We start from the raw sequence: 25629 nt of genomic DNA, 5'->3' as shown, positions 1-25629 counted from the left end.
AGCCCTTTTCCTCATCCGAACAGGGAGCAAGAATCTCATACCTGTTGGACAAGGTCAAGGGCTGAAGCTCCTGCACTCCTGAACTCAGGTTCCCCCTACCTGCCTCACTTACAGTCACACTCTGATGTTAGCAAGGCCTGTGACAAGGTGTCTCATGGCAAGCTGATGCAGAAAGTGAAGCCACATGGGATGCACAGTGAGCTGGTAAGGTGTGTGTAAAACTAAGCCATAGAAGACACAGTAGTGATGGAAGAGTGTTCCTCTGACAGGAGATCTGTGACCAGTGGGGTTCTGTCGGGACTCCTGTTGTTTGTAATATATATGTAAATATTTGGGCGGAGAATATAGGTGGCCTGATTAGTAAGTTTGTAAATAATACAAAGATTGGGGGGAGTTGCTGATATTAAGGAGGATTGCCAGAGGATAAAACAAGATATAGATAGGGTGGAGATTTGGGTGAAGAAATGGCGTTGGAATTTAATCCAGGCAAATGCGCAGTGATGCATTTTGGACGATCTAATGCAAGAGTGAAATCTACAATATATCTGCCATTGAACCTGGGTCTCTAGAACATTTTCTGGGTCTCTGAATTAATAGTTTAGAGATAATACCATTAGGCCATCACCTTTCCAACAACCTGGTGAAGCCACCAAACAGGACTACTTGCATGCCAAACAACATAGCTAGCAAGTGATTGACAGAGCTTAAATGATCCCACAACCAACAGATCCAGGTCTAAGCACTGCGGTCCGGCCACACCAACTATGAATAATAGTGGATGATTTAACTGGAGGAAGAGGCTCCACAAATATCCCCATCCTCAATGATGGAAGAGCCCAGCAGATCATTGCAAAAGATAAGGCTGAAGTTGTCACAGCAATCTTCAGCCAGAACTTGCATGTTCCCTATCCAAGCAGTTCCAGTATAGTTACAACACTGGCATCTACCCAAAAATGCAGAAAATTTCCCAAGTATATCCTGTACATAACAAGCACAAGACAATTCCAACCCAGCCAAAGGCAGCTTAGCCCCTTCTCAAGGGCAACTAGGGATGGGTGATAAATACTAGTCAGCCAGCCAAGCCCACCACCTATAAAATGAATTAATACAAAATAAAATATTCTGAGATAGATCCCATCAGGTCTTGGAGACTTGTCTACCCTAGTGCTTTTCAAAACATCCAACACCGCCACCTTTTCTGTATTGATGTGTCCTAGAGTATCAACATTCCACTCCCAAGATAGCCATCCACCATGTCCTCTTTTTGTGAGTACCAGTGAAAAATATTCGTTAAAGGCCTTACCTACATCTTCTGGCTCCATGCATAAATTCCCTCCATTGTCCATGAGTGGACGTACCTTTCCCTAGCTACTCTGTTGCTGCTTATAAATATATAAAACGGTTTAGATTTTTTTCTAAATAAGTGCAAATTTTTGTCTGGTCCGGTTTGCCAAGTTATTTCATGGTCCCTTTTAGCCCTCCTAACTCTTTAAGTTCTTTCCTACTTCCTTTATATTTCTAGGGCTGTGCCTGTCTTCACTTTCCTAAACCTTACATATGCCTCCTTTTTCTTTTTGAGTAAGCTCATAATTTCTCTTGTCATCCAATGTTCCCAAATCTTCCTTCATTTCACACATGACAGATGTGGATTTACCCTCAAACATCTGCTCCAATCTACATTCCCCAGTTCCTGCCTAATATTGTTATCTTTCACCTTCCTTCAATTTAGTATTTTTACCTGAGGATTATTCTTATGTTCATCAGTGAGTAATTTAAAATGTATGGCATTATGGTCACTGTTTCCGATATGCTCCCCCACCGAAACTTTAGTCACCTGGTTGGACTCATTCCCCAGTATCAGGTGTGGCAAAGTACTATGTTAGGCACACCTAACAAATCCAACACCCCATCTGCTGCTCTTCGTTCCTGGTAGGATAACAGTCCTGATAGGATACTTTCAGATTCTATTTTACCCCTCATTTTTCTAAATTCCAATCACTATAGTTGTAACCGATCCAAGCAACTGATGGAGTAAACCTTTGTTGTTCTCAGTCTATAGCCAGAACATTCTTCCTCAAACAAGGAAACCAAAACTGCACACAGTACTCCAGATATGGTCTCAGCTAGGCCCTGTACAATTGCAGGAAGACATCAAGACATACATCTATTCTCAAATTTTCTTGCTATGAAGGCCAACATTCTACTTACCAACTTGACCTCCTGCTGTATTGCGTACTTAATTTCAGTGGTGTACGAGGACACTCGGGTCTTTTTGTACCTCCCCATCCCTGTCTATCACCATCCATGTAATAGTCTGACTTCCTGTTTTTGCTACCAAAGGGATACCTTTATATTTATCCACATTATACTGCATCAATTATACATTTGCTCACCCACTTAACTTGACCAAATCACACTGAAGCATTTTGAGTCCTCCTCAGTTTATCCTCCCATTTGATTTTTTGTGTCATTTTCAAGCTTGAAAATATTTCATTAAGTCCCTTATCCAAATCATGAATATACATTGTGAATAGCTAGAGTCCATGCACTGATCCCAGCGGTACTCCAGTAGGCAGTTGCTGCCATTTAGAAAAGACCATTTATTCCTAGTTTTTATTTCACTTTTTCCAACCAGTTCTCTAATTATGTCAGTACACTATTTCCACTTCCATACACTTTAATTTTACATGCTGATCTCTTGGGTGGGACCATATCACAAGTTTTCTGAAAGTTCAAGGAAACAACATCCACTGGTTCCCCTTATCGTTTAGATAAATCCTCAAAACATTCCAGTAGATTTGTCAAGCATGATTTCCCCTTTGTAAATGAGTGCCTCTGCCCAACTCTGTCACTGTTTTCCAAGTACTGTTCTTTTAAATTTTTTATCATGGACTCTAGCATTTTCTCTACTATCGATGTCAGGCTCACTAGTCTGCAATTCCTTGTTTTCTCTGTACATCTATTTTTAAGCAGTGGGGTTACATTAGCTACCCTCCAATGTGTAAGTACTGTTCCAGAGTGTATAGATTCCTAAATGATGACCACTAATGCATCCACTTTCGAGAGCCAGTTCCTTAACTACTCTCTAATTTTGATTATTGGCTAAAATCTTCAGATAATTGGGCTCTGGAAGTGTGCTGACTTTAATCCCATCAATTTTCCCAACACAATTTCCCTACTCCTTTCATTGGATAAACATATGCCTGAAAATGGAATAGTGTAGCTTCCACTACACTATTTGTTCCACAGGTCATCACAGCATTGAGAGCCGAAGAGCCTGTACTGCACTGTCATGTTCTATGTACTAATACTGATTTTTTTTTCCAAAAACCAAAATATGTATTTAGTTGGTCTGCCATCTCGTTGTTTCCCATTATAACTTCTCCTATTCCTGATTATAAAGGGCCTAAGTTTGTCTTCATTAATCTATTTTGCTTCACATACATATATGAGCTTCTACGCTCAGTTTTTATGTTCCCCAAAGCTTACTCTATTTTGCCCCTCTTTAATCAATGCATTTGTCCTCTTTTGCTAAAATAAAAACTGCTCAAATCTTCAGTTCTACTGCTCTTTTTGACCAATTTGTATGCCTCTTCTTCGGATCTAATACTATCCTTTATTTTTCTTGTTAGCAATGGTCAGGCTATCTTTCCTTGTTTTATTTTTGTGCCAGACAGGATTGATTGATCGTTGTAGTTTCTCCATTCAGTGTTTAAATATTTCCCATTTCCTATCTACTGTCCCGTTAAATAACATTCTCCAATTTATTATTGCCAACTTGAACCTCAGATCGCAGTCTCCTTTATTTAGATCCGGTATCCTAATGTCAGAATCAACTACATCACTCTCCATCTTGATGAAGAATTCTACCATATTATGATCAGTGTTCCCCAAGGGACCTTGCATAGCAAGATTGTCAATTATCCCTTTCTCATGGCAATATCCAGTTTTGGATGGCATGTTCTGTAAGCTGTTCTTCAACATATTGTTCTAGAAAGCCATCTTATTCACACTCCAGGAACAGCTCCTCTCTGACATTGTTACTGATTTGATTTGCTATATGCACATTAAAGCTCCCTATAATTACAGCAGTACCTTTATTGCTTGTACTTCTAATTTCTTTTTAATGCCTTACTTAACATTACCACTGTAGTTTGAGGGTACATATACAGCTCTCACTATTGATTTCTGCTCCTTGGTATTTTTAAACTCTACTCATCCACCTCATCAGAATCAATAATCTTCCTGAGTATGGCCACACTTCCTTTTCCTCCTTGTCTGTCCTTCCTAAGAATTAATACCACTGAATATTTAGTATCACCCCAGTGACCCTGCAGCCATTTCTCCATAATCCCAACTGTATCATATCAATTTTCACGACTGCTCTGTGCATTAACTCACAGGCTTTTAAGTCTTGTTGCTTAAAATTTTTTAGTATCGTTCACACTTATTTTGCACTATGGCATGATTTTTGTGGTAGTCATTTATCTTACTTCCCATTTTGTCTTTGCTTTTGCCCTTGATTTGTTCTCTTTTGTCTCCCGGCATAGATCACCATTCACCTGCCATTTTACTTTACATCTTGGCTAGCTATGCTTATGAGTAATCTCCTAGGACATCAGTTCAAATGCTACCTCGATCATAAAATCCCTACAGTGTGGAAGCAGGCCATTTGCCTATCAACTCCACACCAACCCTCTGAATAGCATCCCACCCAGACTCACTCCCTTACCCTCTTCCTGTAACCCTGCATTTCCCAGGGCTAATCCACCTAGCCTGCACATTCCTGGACACAATGGGAAATTTAGCATGGTCAATCCACCTAAACTACAATCTTTGGGTCATGGGAAGAAACCAGAGCACCTGAAGGAAAGACACCAGACATGGCGAGAACATGCAAATTCCACACAGACAGTCGCCCGAGAGTAGAATCGAACACAGATCCCTTGAACTATGAGGCAGTAGTGCTAACCACTGAGCTGCTGTGCAACCCTAATGCAACCTATTCAGCTTGTAGTTGTCCCAGAACCGCCGCAAATGTTCTCTGAAGCTGTAACCCTCCCCACTGTACCATCTCTCAAGTAATGTGTTCATCTGATATATCCAGCCATTTCTGGTTAGCATATGGCACTAGTACAATCGCACAATCACGACGTTTGAGGCCCTACTTTTTGATTTGCTTCCTAACTCCATATATTCTGCTTTCAAGATCTCATCCCTTTTACCCATGTTCTTGTTATCTCTTTGCATAAGTTCCACTGACTGTATAAGCTCCTACTCCAGAATGCACTACAGTCATTCCGAAGCATCATTAACACAGCACCTGGAAGGCACTGGATCAACCTCAAGTTTCATTTTCAGCCACAGAGCCATCTATCAGTTCCCCTGACTATTGAATTCGCTATTATTCTAGCATTCTTGTTGTGTTTCCTCACAAAGCCAACTGTGGTACAATGAGTTTGGCTGCTGCCAGTTTCTTCTGAGAGGTCATTCTTCCCAACCCGTGCCAAAGCAGTAAATCTGTTTTACCAGGGAGTGACCACACGGGACTCCAACACTGCCTGCCTTGTCCTCCCTCTCTGTCTGGTGGTTATCCATTCTTTCCCTGCCTTTGAAGTTCTAGCCTAGAGAGTGAGCATCTCTGTGTGTACTATCCATGGTATTCTCCGCATTGCTGTGATATACCATGGTGTCCCCTGCTCTGAGACATAGGCTTCCAGGAGTTGCAGCTGGAGATATTTCCTACACAAGTTCTGGAGCTGAGCACTGGAACTGGGCCCACCTTTGAAGTTCTAGCCTAGAGAGTGAGCATCTCTGTGTGTACTATCCATGGTATTCTCCGCATTGCTGTGATATACCATGGTGTCCCATGCTCTGAGACATAGGCTTCCAGGAGTTGCAGCTGGAGATATTTCCTACACCAGTTCTGGAGCTGAGCACTGGAACTGGGCCCAACATCCCACATGGTGCAGGAGGAGCACACCATGGCCTTGAAATCTCATTCCATGACTTGCCCTTTCAAGTAAAAATTACATTGCCCTTGAAATACAATAATATTAATGACCCTAGGGCCCTTCTTCTCTGGATCTCTGCACTATTGACCTAACGATATATGCACCAAAAATAAAGAGCTTACAAACTATGTGACAAAAATAGTATAAATACTCACCCAATCTTACTCTCACCCAGTTAGCTTCTTCCGCTTGCCCCGTGTCACTGTTTGAATCCTAACGTTAATGGATTCAGTGAAGATTTGCTCTTCTGACCTGCTCCTCACTAAGTACTCTCTGTCTGCGGTGTTCTGTGCTCAGTGATGAATTCCATCCTGTTTATGTATCCACGTAAATGATATCAAGTGTTAAAGTTTTGGCAGTCACACAACTCTATATGAATTTTCGCATTGAGGGTGGAAAAGATTAGAAAACCCTTTTATTCATTCATGGGATGTGAGCATTGCTGGCTAGGTGATTATTGCTCATCTCTAATTTTCTAGAGGGCATTTGAGTCATCACATGGTGTGTCAGGACTCATTTGTAGGCCAGACCAAGGAAGGATGGTATATTGCCTTCCCTGAAGGATATCAGTAAATCAAGTAGGATTTTAGAATAATAATGGTAGTTGTATGGTCACCATTAGTCCAACCCTTAAACTAATGTGAAGACTTTTATTTTGATCTTTTGCTGGAAGTTAGTTTTTGATAGTTTAATGCTTTCACTCGGTAAACAGTTTAATGCTGTGTTTGAAAGGATTTTTATATGATTCTCAGTTATTTTTCATGAGTAAGGGAATTTGTGTTTAAAGCTTATTTTATTATAAATGTGTCTGGAGCTTCTAAATTAAAATTGCTGATCGTCTCAGCTTTAAAAGCCAATAATCCTTGATTGCAATAATGATTAACTTAATATAAGTACAGCCTATTTTTATGGTATGCTTTTCAATAGCTACTAAGTACATTTTCTTAATATAATAATGTTATAGTAATTACTGGATAGCGATACTACAGAATTTATATTTTCATGCTGCAGAGATTGCTGCTGCTAAGTTCTTAGTTCTAGCTATATAATGTACCTGTATCTGAACTTCACTGAGTCAGTTTCACACAACTATGCCTTCCAATCAACTCGTCCAGAGTCAGGGACAATGTCACTATAGAGCCTAGAGCCCTTCTGTTTTTGCACTAGTAATTAATGGTGTAACCTGACAAACCTGCAAGTAATTGTGAACACCAGATCCTTTGTGCTGCTAATTAGAACACAGCATTTAATAGAACATGTTTCCCAACAGTGGGGTAGGAGTGTCCCACATGCAATCACAAGGTGTGTTATCGTTCTCAACAACCCACCACCTCATAAGCCATTAAGTTTGGATTACAACAAAGTAATGGTCACAAAAGTGAAATCAATACGTATTGAGGGACCCAGGTTGTGACACTGATGGTATGGACATGTATTTAAATATCACAACATATTTTGAAAATAGCAGAACAAAGGATATGTTGTTGCACCTTTTTGTGCTGCACTCATCAGGACAAATGCAAAAATACCAAACTTCAAACAGTCTCAACGATTTATATGACAAGAGAAAAGGGTGTTGATTGATTGACATATCATCTCTGGCTGAAGTGTTTCCATCAATTAAGCAATGGAGAACTGCAAATTCAAAAAAGGTGCAAGGCTTGAACATATTCTTCTTGATTCCAGAGAATGGGTCCTCCATTTAAATGTATGTCATTTCTAGTAAACATTTATCAGCATGATTTAAAAAAATTGAATTAATATTTTAAATAAAATGACTTCTTCAGAGCTAGAGGCAGTCACTACGAAGATGTGACTGTGGAAAAAGAAGTTTTGGCAAACACTTTATCAGTACGAGGAAGAAAATAGAAAGGAGAAGGTGAACAAGCTGAATGGTTCGAATGGAAATCTGATTGGAGAGAAGTGGGCATACCTGGAGCAGAAGCAACAGCAATGAACTAAATACTAAGGAATGGGAAAATACTGTGAATGTGATCTGGCAGCATCTGTGGAGAGAAAAACAGGTTTACGTTTGAAGTCCATTGATGATTTCCGGATTCATATCTTGTTATATTAAATTGTTTGTTAGTGTATCTATTAACCTATTCAGGATTGTGCACCAAGTATTGCCCAATTATGGAGTCACATCTAGCAGGCATTGTTTTGGGTTTTGCAAGTGGGAGCTGGTAAAAGACTGTATTTTCTCATGTTTCCTATATTGGCACTATTAAATGTTGTTTATAATATTTCCTTTAATGTAAGTATTTGTATAGTTATAATGTTTAAAAAAACTTCGACCATATTGTTGAAAACTTGAGAGTGAGATAATGTCTCAAATCACATATGGTGTGTGTCATTAGATCAGAACCGATTAGCTCAACATTTTTTTGCATCATAACTTATCAATGGTGTGAGCTGATGAAAATGTGGTGAGGCAGACAAAGCACTTGCAATGTTCGTGAACAGCAGTTTGCATCTCCTTAATGAGATTTAATCTTATATAAAAACTATGAGCAGAAGTTGAGAAGGAACATGACTTAGAGTAGGCACGTTATAGTTATGTCAGGTAGGGAAAGAGAAACTGAGGGAATGGAAGTTTGATTCAAGGGAGTAAAAAAGAGAATGAAGAATGAATGAAAATCTCAACAATTTAGTAAATGCAGGAATAAAGTTGGTCAGTTTTTCTGGGTTTGAGATTATTGACACTGCACAAGCAATTGTCAAGCCTTTGAAAAGGTACTTACTAAATTCCAGCCCCAAAAATGGTAATTTCAATGGGCCAAGGTAACAAATTCTTAAAATTAACAAGAAGGCTAAGGACAAAACAACATTTCTGCAAAGTAGAATTCAAAAATTAATCATGTTCTGGTGATTTAGAACTTGAAGTATTTCTCTTAATTCGCTGAATTAGCTGACTAACTTGTGCAATAATATGACATGCTTTGTTAACACACTTAGTTTTTCAGCAAGATCCAGTCCATTAATTTTATCTTGATCAGCTCTCATAGTAATTCGATAGAAGAATCTGTTCCTAGCTTGCAAAATACATAATTGCCTCTGTTTTATTTGTTGAAAAATTCTAAGGAATATTTTGTGGGGGATAAAAAGAAATAAAACAGTTTACTTTTAAATTGTTTACCTACCCTTCTATACATTTCTGCTTACCAGAAATTTATGTGAAGCTGTTGTTCTGAATCACATGTTCTGTACACCAAAACTAGACATTGATGGAAATCTTGGGTTTCTCATATTTAATTTCTTCCAGACCTAAGTGTAAAAGGCAGCTTTAAATCTATTTGAAAAATGATTGTTTTTGCTCTAGACAGTGCTGGAGTATCAAATGTGCTTCAAGGAAATTGTTTCCTTGGCTAAAGTAACCTGAGTGAATCTCTGTCATTATGATATTTGTTCAGTTCTGTAGAGAAGAGCCCTTCAGCTGCTGATTTCTCTGAAAGTAAAAAGAAGTACTTAAAAAGTGAAACACATAGAGATAATTAGTTTACATTGGAACTACTTGTCTCCACATTTCCCTTTCCTTGAAAGGATCTACTCTAATTAAAATAAGTATTCATTGAATAGCTGAAGTTTGAATTATTTTGGTACACGATTAGTATTTCAGTCCTCAAATGGTTATTATGAACATGGTATGGCCAGGGGAGGTTCATAGTTTCAGTTTAGCTATAACCATTCTACAATATTTCATTTCTGTACACTTAGTTTATGTACTAGGCACCTGCTGATATCCCCACTGAGCTGAATTACTAACAAACAACATGTGTTTTTTTCTGTTTTTCCCAAGAAAGCCATTCTCTTTCTTCTTGACATGAGGAATTTGAACTTGGGGAAGCTGAAAAAAAAATTCACAGATCACCAAAATCTTGATTTCTTCTTGCATGTTTTGAATAAAATTATCTTTGCAATGAAAATCATTGCTGTTATTTTGTTTCATAAAAATTAGCATTGCAAGTCAGAATAACTGGGCTTAACCTGGCTGTGTACAGTCATGTGCAATGAGAAGTCAGTACATGGCTCTCCAGTTGATGAAACCCTAAATGGTTTTATGATATTAATAAATTCAACTAAATTGGAACAGGGAGAGAAACACAAACAATGACTTCTATAGCAGTGAAGGTATGCTATAGTTTAGGTACTTTCTTTTCAGCTGGTAAAATATCTTTTGAACACCTTATAATGCCAACATATCATTTTTAAATATGAGGACCAAAATTGTGCATAGTGCTCCAGGTGTGCCTCACCCACAACCCTGTGCATTTGTAATAAAACTTCCATATTTTCAAACTCCAGCAATAAAGGCAAACATTCTACTTGCCACTTTAATTATTTCCTGTCCCTGAATGCTAAATTACTTATTTCATAAGCAAGATCACCCATATCCCTCTCCACTGCACTTTTTTGGGGTCTCTCTCTAATGAAATAATAGTTTGCCTTTTGATTATTCCTATCAAAGTGCAAGGTCTCACAATTTCCCAAATTAATCTCCATCTACCAATTTTTAGCCCACTTAGTTAACCTATATACATCTGCTTCCAGATTCCTCATGTCATCAGCACAACATACTGCCCTCCCCGCCAAGTATTTTTGAAAAATCGGCAAATTGGGATACATTACACACTGATCCCTCCACCAAGTTATTAATATAGATAGTAAATAATTGAGGTCGTAGGTGTGATCTCTCTTCCAACTTGAAGATCCATTAATCCCTATTTGGTCATCCCTTTGTCTTCCTCAGTCCATGGCCCATTATATAACTTTTTATGTGGCATCTTAGTAAACATCTTCTGAACACCCAAATGCATTGCATTGCCCTTTATGAACACTCGGATTTCACCAGTTTCCTCATTTCCCCTCCCCCCACCCTGTCTCAGTCAAATCCATCAAATTCAGCACCGCCTTCCTAACCTGCAATCTTCTTCCCGACCTCTCCGCCCCCACCCCAGTCTGACCTATCATCCTCACCTTGACCTCTTTCCACCTATCACATTTCTGACGCCCCTCCCCCAAGTCCCTCCTCCCTACCTTTTATCTTAGCCTGCTGGACAAACTTTCCTCATTCCTGAAGAAGGGCTTATGCCCGAAACGTCGATTCTCCTGTTCCCTGGATGCTGCCTGACCTGCTGCGCCTTTCCAGCCACACATTTTCAGCTCTGATCTCCAGCATCTGCAGACCTCACTTTCTCCTTTATGAACACTCCTTGTTACATCCTCAAAGAACTCTGGCAAATTTGTTCAACATGGGTTTCCTTTCACAAAGCAATGTTGACTCACTTTTTGGTAATTTTATGTAAATGATTTGGATGTGACTATAGAAGGTATAGTTAGTAAGTTTGCAGATGACACCAAAATTGGTGTTACAGTGGTCAGCAAAGACATTACCTCAGATGCAATGGGACCTTGATTAGATGGGCAGATAGGCAAATGGGCGAAGGAGTGGCAGATGGAGTTTAATTTAGTTAAATGTGAGATGCTGCATTTTAGTAAGTCAAGTCAGGGCAGGACTTATACATTTAATGGTGAGGTTCCTGGAGAGTGTTATTGAACAAAGAGACCTTGAGATGCAGGTTCATATTTCTTGAAAGTGGAATCGCAGGTAGATAGGATAGTGAAGAAGGTGTTTGGTACACTTGCCTTTATTGGTCAGAGCATTGAGTTTTGGAGTTGGGAGGTCATGTGACTGCACCGGAATTGGTTAGGTCACTTTTAAAATACTGTATTCAATTCTGGCCTGCCTGTTATAGGAAGGATGTTGTGAAACTTGAAAGGGTTCCAAAAAGATTTACAAGGACGTTGCCAGGGTTGAACTATAGCCCTAGCCTACTCAGCCTCTACCTATCTTCCTTGGAGCATCAGAGGCTGAGGGGGAGACCTTATTAAAATTTATAAATCATGAGGGGCACGAATAGGGTGAATAGCCAAAGACTTTTTCCCAGGGTGGGGGAGTCAAAAACTAGACATCATAAGTTTAAAATGAGACGGGAAAGATTTAAAAGGGACCTGAAGGACAGCTTTTTCACACAGTGGTGCATGTATGGAATGAGCTGCCAGAGGAGGTGGTGCAGGCTGATACATTTACAACATTTAAAAGGCGTCGGGACTGGTGCATGAATGGGAAGGGTTTAAAGCGATATGAGCCAAATGCTGACAAATGGGGCTAGATTAATGTAAAATATCTGTTTGGCATGGATGACTTAGACTGAAGGGTTTGTTTCCATGATGTACAGCTCTATGACTTCAATTGATTGTTATTAAGTTTTTTTTGAGTACCCTGCTATTTCTTCCTTAATAATGGAGTCTAGCATTTTACCAATGACTGCTGTTAGGCTAACTGACCAATAGTTTGCAAATTTTCTGTCTCCTTCCCTTCTTCAACAAGGACATCACATTAGCAGTTGGAACATCCTGGAATCTAGTGAGTTCTGACACATTTCGACCAAAGTCTGTGGAATTTCTCTAGCTACTTCCTTGAAAACCTTTGGAAGCAGGCCATCAGGTCCTGGTGACATGTCTCCCTTCAGTCCCAATCGTTTGTCAAATAAATTTGACTGTTGTGATAGAGACTGTTACAAAACCTTTCCTCCTATTAGCACCATAGTTATCTGATATCTTTGGGTTGTTTATAACTTCCTCCACTGTGAAGACCAATGCAAAATATTGGTTTAATTATCTATCTTTGCCCTGTTCTCCATTGTTAATTCCCCAATTCCATCTTCCGAGAATGACACACTCACTTTAACTATTCCTTTTGTATATACCCATAAAGGTTTTTGTTGTTTGTTGTCAGCTTAGTTTCAGAATCAGTTTTTTTTCTTTTTCATTAGCTTTTTCGATCATCAAACACCTTGCTATTCCAGAATATGGAAAATAAATCAGAAAATCCTTTGGTATTACTTTTTCTCATTGTGTGACTTTCACTATAATTAAGGTGCTGAGCTCCTGCAACAGGATCTGTACCTCTCTCGGAGGAAAAATGCCAGCATTAGCCATGTCTTTGCTCGGCCATTGTAATAATTAATTCCAGTTTGCTGCCTGCACTTCAACTTCTGCTTTCATAATCGAGTACAACTCTTGTGGCTCCTTACCAATATGTCCAACCCACCACAAAATGTCCCTGAGATTGGGTTCTGTGGCAATGTTTGCATGTGCCTGTGGCCAGTTTGAATTAAGTAGAAATATACTCAGAAAATGGACAAGTCTATCAACCTGAGGTGAAGCAAAAGACAACACTGTAGTTTAGCTCAGTTCTTCTGTAGTTGGATTTAAGGCTAACAAGTTATATAAGCATATTTGTTTTAAAACTGGGATTTGAGAAGATTGTAGAAGTATGACTGAGAGATGACAAACCATTACAGCATGTTTGTTTTGTGTATCATTAGAAGATCTCAATGGTTAGCACTGGACCAGTTGTCTCTCTGTGGTTTGGGGCAATTAATTTCTAAATGTTCCCATTGGAGAATTTATTCACTTGTATATTAATGAAGCACAGGTGTTTGTTCCCTCATGTTTCTGAGCCTTGGAGCCATATTTAAGTTGTTTATCTATGAGTTCACAGCAAGTACTATAAGTTTGTTGTGGCATGTAACCAGTAGTAAAAACGATCAGACAAACTTGGCATTTTTCATTGAGTATATAAGATTAATTTTAACTTTGAATACTTAATGTAGATTTTACAATGATATAATTTTACTTTGATCAGGAGCCTCTTGTAAATACTTTCACATTGCTGATTGCTCACTTTATTTTTAGAATTCACTTTTGATATACAGTGCTTTAGTGATGCTAATCAGTTATAGAGTCATTGGGATGTACAGCATGGAAACAGACCTTTCGGTCCAATCCGTCCATGCCGACCAGACATCCCAACCCAATCTAGTCTCACCTGCCAGTACCCGGCCCATATCCCTCCAAACCCTTCCTATTCATATACCCATCCAAATGCCTCTTAAATGTTGCAATTGTTCCAGCCTCCACCACATCCTCTGGCAGCTCATTCCAAACACATACCACCCTCTGCATGAAAAAGTTGCCCCTTAGGTCTCTTTTATATCTTTCCCCTCTCACCCTAAACCTATGCCCTCTAGTTCTGGACTGAATAGTTTAAAGGGTCTTGACCTTAAACCTTGATTTGTGCCCACTGGGCTGGTTGCAGATTTCTTATGTCATTGACCAGAAATGTTCATTTTGTTTCTCTCTCTCTCGATACTGCCTAACCTGAATATTTCCAGCACTATGTTTTTTATTTCAGATTTTCAGTATCCTCAATTGTTTACTGATTCCTCAAGAGAAAACTTATGTAATTTTCAAACAGTCTGTTCATACAAAATAAAGATGAAACACCATTCCACTGATGTATCTGTGAGAAATAAGAGCAGCAGTAGGCCATTTGGCTGTGCCAAACTTGGCTTTGCTATTCAGTAAGATCATGACTGATCTGATAGTGGCTTTAAGTCAATTTTCCTGCTTGTATGATTTCAGGTTTTGCTTTAATTGTAAGACCAAAGACAATTACAATTGTAGATTGGATTGAGCCCCAAACAAAAGGTTTACTAATCCTGATTAGTTACAAGACCATTCTAGGTAATTCTGTTTTCACAAGTTGAACAGAATGTATTTAGTTTATATCAAAACAACTACATAATAAGGTAAAGGACCCTGTTGATTCACGATGGAATACTGGCTTGCAACTTTCATCTAGTTGTAGTGTTGTATCTTGTGTACTCTTTTGAGACACATTCTCCTTCTGTTTTCTTCCTGCATATTGTACCACTAAGGACTAAGTCTTTTTTATAATCTGATGTATTTCTTAAGCAACCTGTTTAGGAATGTTACAATACATCTTTGGAGCAGGTAGGGCCTGCTGACCCGGAAGTAGCAACATCAGTGCTGTGCTACAAGAGTCCTAAAAAACAGGCCTTCGGTATGTTATAATCAACCTGTTCAGAGATTAACAATTAGGACTTGAACCTGGGCCTCCCACTGCATGGATATAGACACTACCACTGCTCACAAGAGAGCTTTTATAGATTATATACCTCTGCAACAGGTGCTTTCATGCACAACTGAATGGCTTTTATCCCCAACACCAAATCATGTTGCTTTCCGCCACCACTAACTCACCCTTCCAATTTATTATAAATTTACCTACAAAACCTGGTAAAAGCAATGCAATAAAAACTAGACCTTAATAACCCATCTTAGCCACTATTACCTGTGCAGGATTGAAGAAATCCTGAACAACAAATATATTGTTAGTACATGACTAGTTAGTTTATGATCAATCTCATCTTAAACACTGTATGCCCACATTCTATAAAATGGTTTCTATAAAATTAATAGACATAGAAGAAGATAAGGGAGTACAATATAGGCAGATCATACCATACAAAATGTACCAGATTAGCAGAATAGAATGCATAGTACAGTGTACAGCCTTAGACAAGGTGCAGAGAGAGAGATCAACATTAACATTTTAGAGATACAGAGAATCTTGATTATCCGAATGAGATGGGCAGGCAATATTTCGTTCAGATAATTGATTATTCAGTTAATTGATTCAATGCCTCTCCTTTGGGGCTCGGAGTTTTCTGAAGTTACCTGTTTCCTCGCTCTGCCTGCCTTGCTCCCTTTCTCTGTCTCAGGGTTTGTTTCTGAGCAGAGACACACACTTATGTGTAAGGGACCTGCAGCATTGCTGAAGCCCCTCTTCCCCCCACTCCCCCATCAGTTCAATGGGGTTGTCGCAGCTGCCCCGCAGCTATCCCTGCCCGCTCCCAACCACGCTGCTCCGTCCACGCGGCCAGACTGGAGACCAACAGTAAGACTGCTGCTGTCTTTGCGGGGTGAGTCTCCAAATAGTACGTGCGTACGCGCACACGCGCCACGCAGCCACACACGCAACTTTTTACTGCAACGTTTTGTCAAGTTCAGCCTTTGCCCTATACAGGAAAATGATGGAGAGATGATCTGTGGAAGGTGGGGTTCAGGGTACACATCTGTGGAGAACTCCAGGGAAAGTGTGGGGGGAGAGAAAGTGAGGGTAGGAGGTCAGTCATTTGGATATGTGCCTGGGTTCACATCGATGTCCAGAACTGTTCTCGGCAGCATTTCAGTAAACCAAGTTCGTTTTTAATTATTGTAAACAAAAGGTGTGATCAGTGTTGGAAACACGTCTTTGATGTAATGTTTCTTTCAGGACCCCAACACCTCCAATATTCTGATAATTAATATTTGGATAATCGAGGTTCCTCTGTAACACTCAATAGTCTGATAACAGCAGGGAAGAATCTGTACATACATGTGGGCGGCATGGTGGCACAGTGGTTAGCACTGCTGCCTCACAGCGCCGGAGACCCGGGTTCAATTCCCGCCTCAGGCGACTGACTGTGTGGAGTTTCCACGTTCTCCCCGTGTCTGCGTGGATTTCCTCCGGGTGCTCCGGTTTCCTCCCACAGTCCAAAGATGTGCAGGTCAGATGAATTGGCCATGCTAAATTGCCCGTAGTGTTAGGTAAGAGGTAAATGTAGGGGTATGCGTGGGTTGCGCTTTGGCGGGTCGGTGTGGACTTGTTGGGCCGAAGAGCATGTTTCCACACTGTAATGTAATGTAATCTTTAAAAAAAAATGTATTCAAACCTTTGGATATTCTGCCTGATGGAAGAGGGTGGAAGAGAGTATAACCAGGGTGGGAGGGATCTTTGATTATGTTGGTTGCTTTCCCAAGGCAGTGGGATGTATCGATGGAGCCAATGGATGGAAGGGTGGTTTGCATGATGGACTGAGTTATGTTCACAACTCTCTGTATTTTCTTGCTGTCTTGCGAAGATCTGTTGCCAAACTACGCTGTAATGCATTCAGACAGGATGTTCTCTATGGTGCATCTATTAAAAATTGGTAAGAGTCCTTGTGGACATGCCAAATTTCCTTAGCCTCCTGAGGAGGTAGAGACGTTGTCGTGATTGTGGCTATTTTCACCGAGCTGGAAGTTGATTGGCGTACCCACGGTGAACGTGCCCCCGGCACCCGAGCTACAAACCTTGCGTAGTGACCTTGTGTTTTCTTGACTGTCATGTTGATGTGGATGAATCAGGACAGGTTGTTGGTGATCATTTATCACTGCAACTTGATATTCTCCACCATCTCCACCTCAGCACCATTGATGCAGACAGAAACGTACCCTCTACACTCTCCTGAAATCAATGACCAGCTCCCTCATTTTACTGACATTAATGGAGAGGTTGTTGTCCTTACATCGTGCCACTAAGCATTCAACCCCTTTCCGGTACTCACTCTCTTTGTTGTTTGAGATCTGACCTACAACAGTGGTGTCATCAGCAAACTTGTAAATGGAATTGGGGTGGAATGTGATATAATAAACAGCTCACAAATTAAACCTTCCTAGTCAGTTAATACAGAAATACTTAAAGTCAGATGTCATATTCAAAGGTGAGAGAGTATAGAGAGTGCCAAAAAAACTTTTGAGAAGCTGAAAGTAATCCTGCCAAATGAAATCCTGTTGGCCACCTGTGACTTCACAAAACTCTTTACTGTGGTAATTGATGCTAAGCCTCTGAAGTGGGTGCAGTCTTTTTATGAGGAGATGAATTTCACATGGATAGTTCGGATACTTTTATTTTCACAATTACTGATTGTTTGTTTTAAAGAAATCTACAATTGAAAAGAACTTAATGGTAAGGTTCTAGGTAGTGTTGCTGAACAAAGAGACCTTGGAATGCAGGTTCATAGCGCCTTGAAAACGGAGTCGCAGGTAGATAGGATAGTGAAGAAGGTGTTTGGTGTGCTTTCCTTTATTGGTCAGAGTATTGAGTACAGGAGTTGGGAGGTCATGTTGCAGCTGTACAGGACATTGGTTAGGCCACTGTTGGAATATTGTGTGCAATTCTGGTCTCCTTCCTATCGGAAAGATGTGAAACTTGAAAGGGTTCAGAAAAGATTTACAAGGATGTTGCCAGGTGGACAGATTGGACCGAGGGGTCTGTTTTCATGCTGTACATCTCTATGACTAAAAGCCTGATATTGTTACTGGATCCAAAATGTTTTTAAATTTATATTCATCATTATTGTAGCTAAACTGGCTATATACACGGGCCATATTCCCTTGCATTTTGCATAAAAGCTTAAGAAAATGCAAGATTCAACCTTGTAGCTTAAAGATTGTATAGATTGCTGGGAAGGATAATACTATTGTTTATGCACCTTTCGGAATTTAATGATGAGTGGATGTGTGAAATTCTTTACTGCAGAGAATTGTTGAGGCTGAGTCATTAAGAATATTGAAGGCCAAGATTGGCAAACTTTTAATCAGTATCTGAATCAGGGGTTTTGGGGAAAAGTCAGGAAAGTCGCATTGAGTATTATCAGATCAGCCATGATCTCACTGAATGACTGGGCAGACTCAATGGGCGGTTTGGTGTCTTCTTATTTTCTACGTCTTATGATCTTATAGCTTAATTACGTCACTTCCAACTGTCTCCTGAGTGGTTCTTTAAGATGTCAATTACTGATGAGACCATTCTTCTTATGATGATTTGTTTCTGTTATTTTTGATTTTTCACTAAGATAGTTGGACATTTTACAATATCGTCTTTCCTCGTTAGTTCAGCATGGCAGGATGTATGCCGACTTGTTCTCATGACTGACAGCCTGCACTCAGAATCTCAGATGAGGATTTCTCACTAAAACATCTTATCAGTGACTATACATTTTTAAATTCAACCTGCTGGGTGGTTTTTCTAGTGACCATTGATACTTGGGAAAGTGTTTTTCTAAAACAAATGATAAAGTTGGGTATAACCTTAAATGATAAAATACAAAACTTATTTAGAAGATTGCCAAACTGTCCTTAAAGACTACATAGAATATATGAAATCTGAATAATTGTATAATAGTGATTAGTGTGGATGTGCAATTGATAAAATCTTGAGTAACAAAAATCAAAAATGATTTATACATAGTCACAAAACTAATTACCTACTTTTTCAGGACTTAATGTTATTTCAAAGAATGCATCTAGACAAAAATCGATTGCTCGTCTCTAAAATCAAGACCACAAATTAAAACTAGTCAAAACTAGAACACAACTGTTATTTTTTTTCCCCCCTTTTCACACAATGAGCCTTTTCGATCTTCCTCTCCAAGGACAGCGCCAGTTACTTGATCAGGATTTAATCATGAATAAGGGCAAGGGTTTGCTCATTTAACTTTGAAAGGCTGCAATTCTCATTCTGTCCTATAAAAATACGTGCCGTAAGCAACATTCCCTCTGAGCTGCATGCAGCCTCTCCAAGGATCTGGAGTTTGCAGCATTGGCTAAGTAGCTGCCACACTCACAGCTTGGAATTCTGCTCAGAAGAAAAGGAAATTAGCAAGCACATTGGTAGGACCTATATTCCCTTTAAAGTAAGGCTGGGCTACAAGTTGGATCAATCATGAGATACATAAGTGTCTTATATTGACTGCTATTAAACAGAATGTAATTGCTCTCTTCACTTGTTTAATCAACTCATGACATATTAAACAATAACTCAATCCTATGTGTCTTCTACCACATAAGACTTGAGTCCTTTGTCAGTCAAAATTCTATCTAACTCAGCCTTCAGTATATTCAATGAACTGAGTATAGGCTGCACTGCACTGAAGTGGAATTGTGTTTGACAGATTTGTTAAAGATCTTTAATGATGTGACTGTCAGTGTGGATAAAAGACATTTCCTGTCATGAGGGCTCTGGAACTAGCAGGCCTTCTTTTAAAATAAGTTGGAGCCATTTAATGTGGAATTAAGGACGAATTCCTTCTCTTAAGGTTGTTACACTTTGTATTCCTCTTCCCCAGCCAGCAGTGGATGTGTTTCGATAAAAATGATTGCTGGTCTCTAAAGAACCACAAATTAAAACTAGTCCAAACGAGAACACAACAATTATTTTCATTTTCCATATTTTGAATATTTTGCAAGTTAAACAGACTTTTTGTCCACAAGGGACTCAAAAGCTTTGAGGGACAAACAGCAAAATGTATTTAAGTGATATAAATAATGTGATATTCGAATGATTTAAATGATGAGTAGTTGCAAATTCGGAGATGAAGAAAGATCAGGGTGTCCTCGTGCATGATTTGTGAAATGCTAGTATGCAGGTTGAGCAGGTAATTAGATCTAATAAAATGTTATCATTTACCATGAGATTATGTGTTGCTGGAAAAGTGCAGCAGGTCAGGCAGCATCCAAGGAGCAGGAGAATCGACATTTCGGGCATGAACCCATGCCCGAAACGTCGATTCTCCTACTCCTTGGATGCTGCCTGACCTGCTGTGCTTTTCCAGGAACACATTTTCAGCTCTGATCTCCAGCATCTGCAGTCCTCACTTTCTCCTATCATGAGATTATGACTCAGTTAAACAGGGCATTCATTAGGACAGGTGGACTCTATATGGTTTTAGTTGCATTATTTGAGAAAGTATGTACATGCATTGGAGCCAGTTCAGAGGAGGTTTATTAAACTGATACCTGGGATGGTTGGGGCCTCTTAGTGGAAAGGTTAGATAGGTTAGGCTTGTTGCCTGTTGTGGAATAGACTAGAACCAGAGGCCACTGTTTAAAAATAAGGAGTCACCCATTTAAGACAGATGAGTGGAGATATTTTCTGAGGATGGTGTCTCTTTGGAGCTCTCTTCCTCAAAAGGCATTGGAAGCAGATTCTTTGACTATTTTTAAGGCGGACTTGGGTTTTTGGTAGACAATGGGATTATCAAGGATAAATGGAAACATGCAATCCAAATCAGTCATCTTCACATTGAATGATGGAGCAGAGTCCAGAGGCAAAATGGCCACCTTCTGTTTCTCGTTCATATGTTCATATGTTCTGGTGTTTCTTCCTCTTGTCCTCAGTCAATCTACTATTTAAGACAATTAACAACTCCATACCTCATATATTGTCTTTGCTGTATAGAATTAAGCAACCAATCTTGCTTGGTTCCACTCCAATGTGGTCAGTACATCTATAGCGTTGCCTCTTTCCATTCTTGAAGTGAAAATTTTCTTTATACACCCAAAGTCATGAGACATTTCAAAAGTAAGTGAGTTTTGAAATGCAGAGGAAATTGACTCCAACATTATTAAAGATTACTTGATTTTTAAAATAATATGAATAAGATGCACCTCACCATTTAAAAAAAAATGTTCAAGTCCCAAATAGCTTTTCATTACTTTTATGTGCTAGCCTTGCTCAAAATTGCGTAATCAAGGACAATACAAACTGCTATCTATTTTACATTCTTTTTAATGAGTACTGACATGATTTCAGCTATAACGGAGGAAGATATTGAATTGAGTTATTTGAATGAGTAATTTCATGCATTTATTTTATTTTATTTTATAATTATTAGCAAAGAATGGGAAGAACTATTTGGACACAGTAATTATTTTGCAAGAATAAGACTGAAGGGGATTAATGGTCAGCTGAGAAGCAGCAGGTTCCGCAGTGTTTGTTGGAAGGTAACTTCATTTTTTACTTGAGATTTTAAGTATTATTGTGAAAAACTTCATTGGGCCCAATTTAACTAATTAAAATCCATTTCACTTTTACAGAATTAAAATTAGGCCCATTGACTTTGTAAAATATGTACAGTTTATTTCATATTGTCTCATTGAGTATTCTTTATGAACCATGTCGCAGATGTGTATGAAAATCTACTGTACTTAAATGTAAATATTGCTGCTATAAGAGGAACCCATTTTTGTTTTTTTTAATGATGGGCTTGCTTTCTGAGGTAATCCTGCTTTTAGAGCCAAAGGTATATTTTAAATGAGACAATGTCACTACATGTCACTGACCGCCCAGATATTCTAGTCTCCAGATAGTCAGAGACCAGGCCTATCCTCCAAAACCCAAGGGATCCCAACACACACCCCAAGGCAATGACTATGCAGGAATTGCATGACAAATTTGAACTTTTGATGGGCAAATACGCTGAGTCTGAAACCTTCAAAAAAAAAACTCCAACTCTGAGTCAGAGTTGGAGAAATTCTGGGATATTTACCTATCATATCAAAATATGGCAGTTAGTGTCATAAAAGGGGAACTGAGTTTGACCTCTTCTGGTTTACATTGACACCTGCCTCATTTTCAATGATGAAGGCTCCAGAAGTCTGGCCTAAAAATATAGTAACAAGTTCGTGTGTATTTTTTCCTGTGTTTAGCATTGGTCAGAACTGCTTCACTTCCAATTGGCAGATTGGACTTTTTATATTTTACTCTTGTTCCTAGTTGAATCAGGAGGAGTAAGTCATTCTAATCAGCCTTCAGCCTGCTCCACCATTCTTTATGTTCATGCAGATCCTTGATCTTAATGCCATATTCTTGCTCTCTCTCTGCCTATACCCCTTGATGCCTTTAAAATTTAAAAATTCAACTCTTTCTTGAATTTATTTAGTGACTTCTCTGGTAGAGAATTCCACAGGAACATTACCCTTTGAATGAAGATACCTTTCCTCATTTCTAAATGGTCTACCTCATATCCTGAGACTGTGACCCCTGGTTGCAGACTCTCCAACCAAGGAAAACATGCTCCTTGCATCTAATGTATTCTGCCCTGTTAACATTTCATATATTTCCATCGAATCCCCTTTCGTCCTTAAAAATCACAGTGAATAGAGGCTGAGTCGAACTATTGCTCTAGCGGCTAATAAATTTATGTTTTTTTTACATGTGCCATTATGTAGGAAAAATCTTGATGTAACTTACGTGAGTGGGTGCTACACCCACCACCCCCAATCAAAATACACTTTCAAGAATGATTTAATTTGTTAATGAATCCATTAATTCAAAATAAATTCACTGGAATTATGTCTTGAACGTAAACAAATTTGACGCTGGTACAGAGCAGAAATATTGCAAAATGTGACTGGAAATTTGAATTTTTTATTTTAATATAAAAGTTATAACCTGTGGCATCAGCTTTCTTTTGTGATCACTTCTAATTGTGATAATTGTTATGAAGATGTGAGTATGCCTTTAAGAGAGTTAAAAGCAACAGAACTACCCGACACAGCACCAAGTGTACTCACAAAAGTAACAGTATAACACTGGATTGAACAAATCAATTAGTTTGTTGCTTGGAGACAAAAACAAATTCAAATTCAGCCAATCAGTTTAAATTATACCCAAAACGTATCAAACTCCAATCAAGTTTGAATTGAATATATTGACAATCTTAAAAACCAATGACACAGTGTGATACTCTGGAGTATAAGACCGGAGAAAATTGAACAGTTGAGAGGAGAACTGCCACGGTCTAGCATGTAAGCAGACTGCCTGAAAATAATAGCTCTCTTATAAAGGCACCTTTTCAACCAATAACCTGTAATCCAGAAATTCCTAAACAGAAGAAGACACAGGAAGATCTGAAGACAAGACCAAAATCTATCTGGTTTTGAGATAAGAAGTGTTGTTTTGTAAATCGTAATTGGGAGTTTTATCAGACTAGTGTTATAGAAGGAAAAGTTGTTAATTTTTACTTTAAATAGTTCTTGGCCACTCAATTTTTACAGTTTACTGCACGGGATAAATTCTTTCTGTGTTGCTGGTTATAAATTAAGCAGGAGAGTTTACCCCGTATCGTAACATAATACAGGACCAGACTAAATGCAATCAGAAAATCATTTTCATGAACTAAATCATTGTTAACATATAGTGGTTGAGAATTATAGAATTTGTTATTCTGAGTGAATAGCTTAAGTTAAATCTAGTTGCTAAGAAAATTGTTCATGGTGTACTAATAATTTAAACATGCTAATTGAGTTATAATTCTATCTTTTAAAATATCATATTACAAGAAATTATATTTGTCATGTGTGTATGTTAACCTGTACAGTATAATGGTAACATTTGTCTACAGTTGCTGTGCCAAAAATATTATTAGCCCCTCACATGCATTGTACCATTTCTCTGTTTAAGTTGCAAGATGTGCAAAGACTTTAAATATTCTGTTTTCAAAAAAAAATTCAAATGTTTTTCATAATTTACTTGGGGTCATCAGTACCTTAAATTTCAATGTTACTATTATGACATCTGTCCAACTGCTTGATGTCGAACTCTGCTGCATACCTAAAATCTTGTATTTCATTTCTAATATGTTAGGAGAGACCAATATCTTACAAAAAAACTTGTTTTGAGTTACTGACTGGAAGGTTCACTCCAGCAAAAAAAAAGTAGGACTTTTACTGTAACATACAAACTAAAAGCAGCATTTTGCAGGCGATAGTGGCATTTTAGTTGTGTAATTGAGTCAGTCCTCCAGTTGCCAAGAGTAATGCTCTGGGAACATGGTTCAACTCCTATTATGGCTGCTGGTGGAATTTAAATTCAATAATGGATCTGCATAATATAAAGGACCCTCTCGTGAGATTTTCTTAAAACTATTGTCAATGGTTATAAAAACCATTTGGTTCGCTAAATGTTCTTTAGGGAAGGAATGCTACCATCGTTACCTGTATGGCCTACAGCTGAATCTAGACCCATGGCAATGAGATTGACACTTAAGTAACCGAGCAAGCTATTGTTTCAAGTACAGTTAGAGAGGTAATAAATGCTAGCGTTTCCTGTGACACCCACATGCCATCAAGGAATAAAGAAAAATATGGCACTTCCTACCAAATTTTATTCCCTCAAGCAACTGGTCAGTGAATACATCTCCTATAGGAACAGTGTTAACCATATCTTCAGGGAGTGATTATAATCGCTAATCATACTAAAAGGTGAGTGCACTAAGTAGTCATTGCAAATAGCAGTCAGACCAAGTGATCACTTTGCATTGGACCCTGGAGTGCAGTGGATATTTTAAAAGAAAAAAACTGCCTGAAATTGTCATATCCAAGAAAGCTGTCTTCTCTATCAGTAATTCCACTCCAATATGTTGACTGGTGTGCTAGGTTGGTTCTATTATTGCACTACTGGCAGTGCTGGAAATTCTGTTTTTTATTGTTCTCCTGTGTGGCACATTGCATGCCTGTATTCAACGTAAGTGAGAAGACAAATTATTCTGATCTATGGTTAGAGATGTGAGCAAAGCCACAATGTGGGAAAATGCATTTTTTAATGACTGTTTTATCAAGGGTTTTAATACAGGTTGTTCTGCTATAACATGTGTTTCATTAACACAAGTTTGTTGTAATGCAGTTGATAAATTGGGACACTTCCTAAAGTGCAAAATTTTGAAACTTATTGGCTTTAATGCGATTAAATCGGCAACACTTAAAGCACTGTTTCTAAAGCATGAGTTTTTATAATGGAGTGGTTGCACAAGAATGCAACCATTACATTATAGAAGAACTACCTATTAGTAATACTAATCATATGATCAAATTATGCTCTCATTCTGTCTAATTCACATAGTTTGTGTCATGTATTTTGGTTTGCAAATGTAACAAATCTTTATTACTATTGGACTTAACATCTCTTTGTAATATTTGGTATCTGCGTAACTATAATCATAAGGGCTAATCAAACTCGCTAACGTTTGTCAAAAATAAGCACAAGTGATCTCTCATTTCAGCATTGTTAATTTTTTTTTAATAATACTTGAGTGATATC

The 25629-nt window shown here is 38.6% G+C and overlaps 1 protein-coding gene across 18 annotated transcripts in view; it reads left to right on the top strand.

The window, feature by feature from the left end:
• tbc1d5 (TBC1 domain family, member 5) overlaps positions 1–25629 on the top strand; it is a 519702-nt gene that overhangs the window by 280836 nt on the left and 213237 nt on the right. For all 18 annotated transcript variants that reach the window (XM_043690204.1, XM_043690195.1, XM_043690203.1 and 15 more), the window contains one exon: positions 21425–21533. In XM_043690204.1, coding sequence (XP_043546139.1) covers positions 21425–21533 — 109 coding nt within the window. The remainder of the gene's footprint in view (positions 1–21424; positions 21534–25629) is intronic.

The sequence above is a fragment of the Chiloscyllium plagiosum genome, chromosome 5, assembly GCF_004010195.1.
Source record: "Chiloscyllium plagiosum isolate BGI_BamShark_2017 chromosome 5, ASM401019v2, whole genome shotgun sequence".
In the NCBI taxonomy this organism is placed as follows: domain Eukaryota; kingdom Metazoa; phylum Chordata; class Chondrichthyes; order Orectolobiformes; family Hemiscylliidae; genus Chiloscyllium; species Chiloscyllium plagiosum.
The sequence above is the reverse complement of the archived record's forward strand: the minus strand, read 5'-3'. Positions and strand labels throughout refer to the sequence as shown.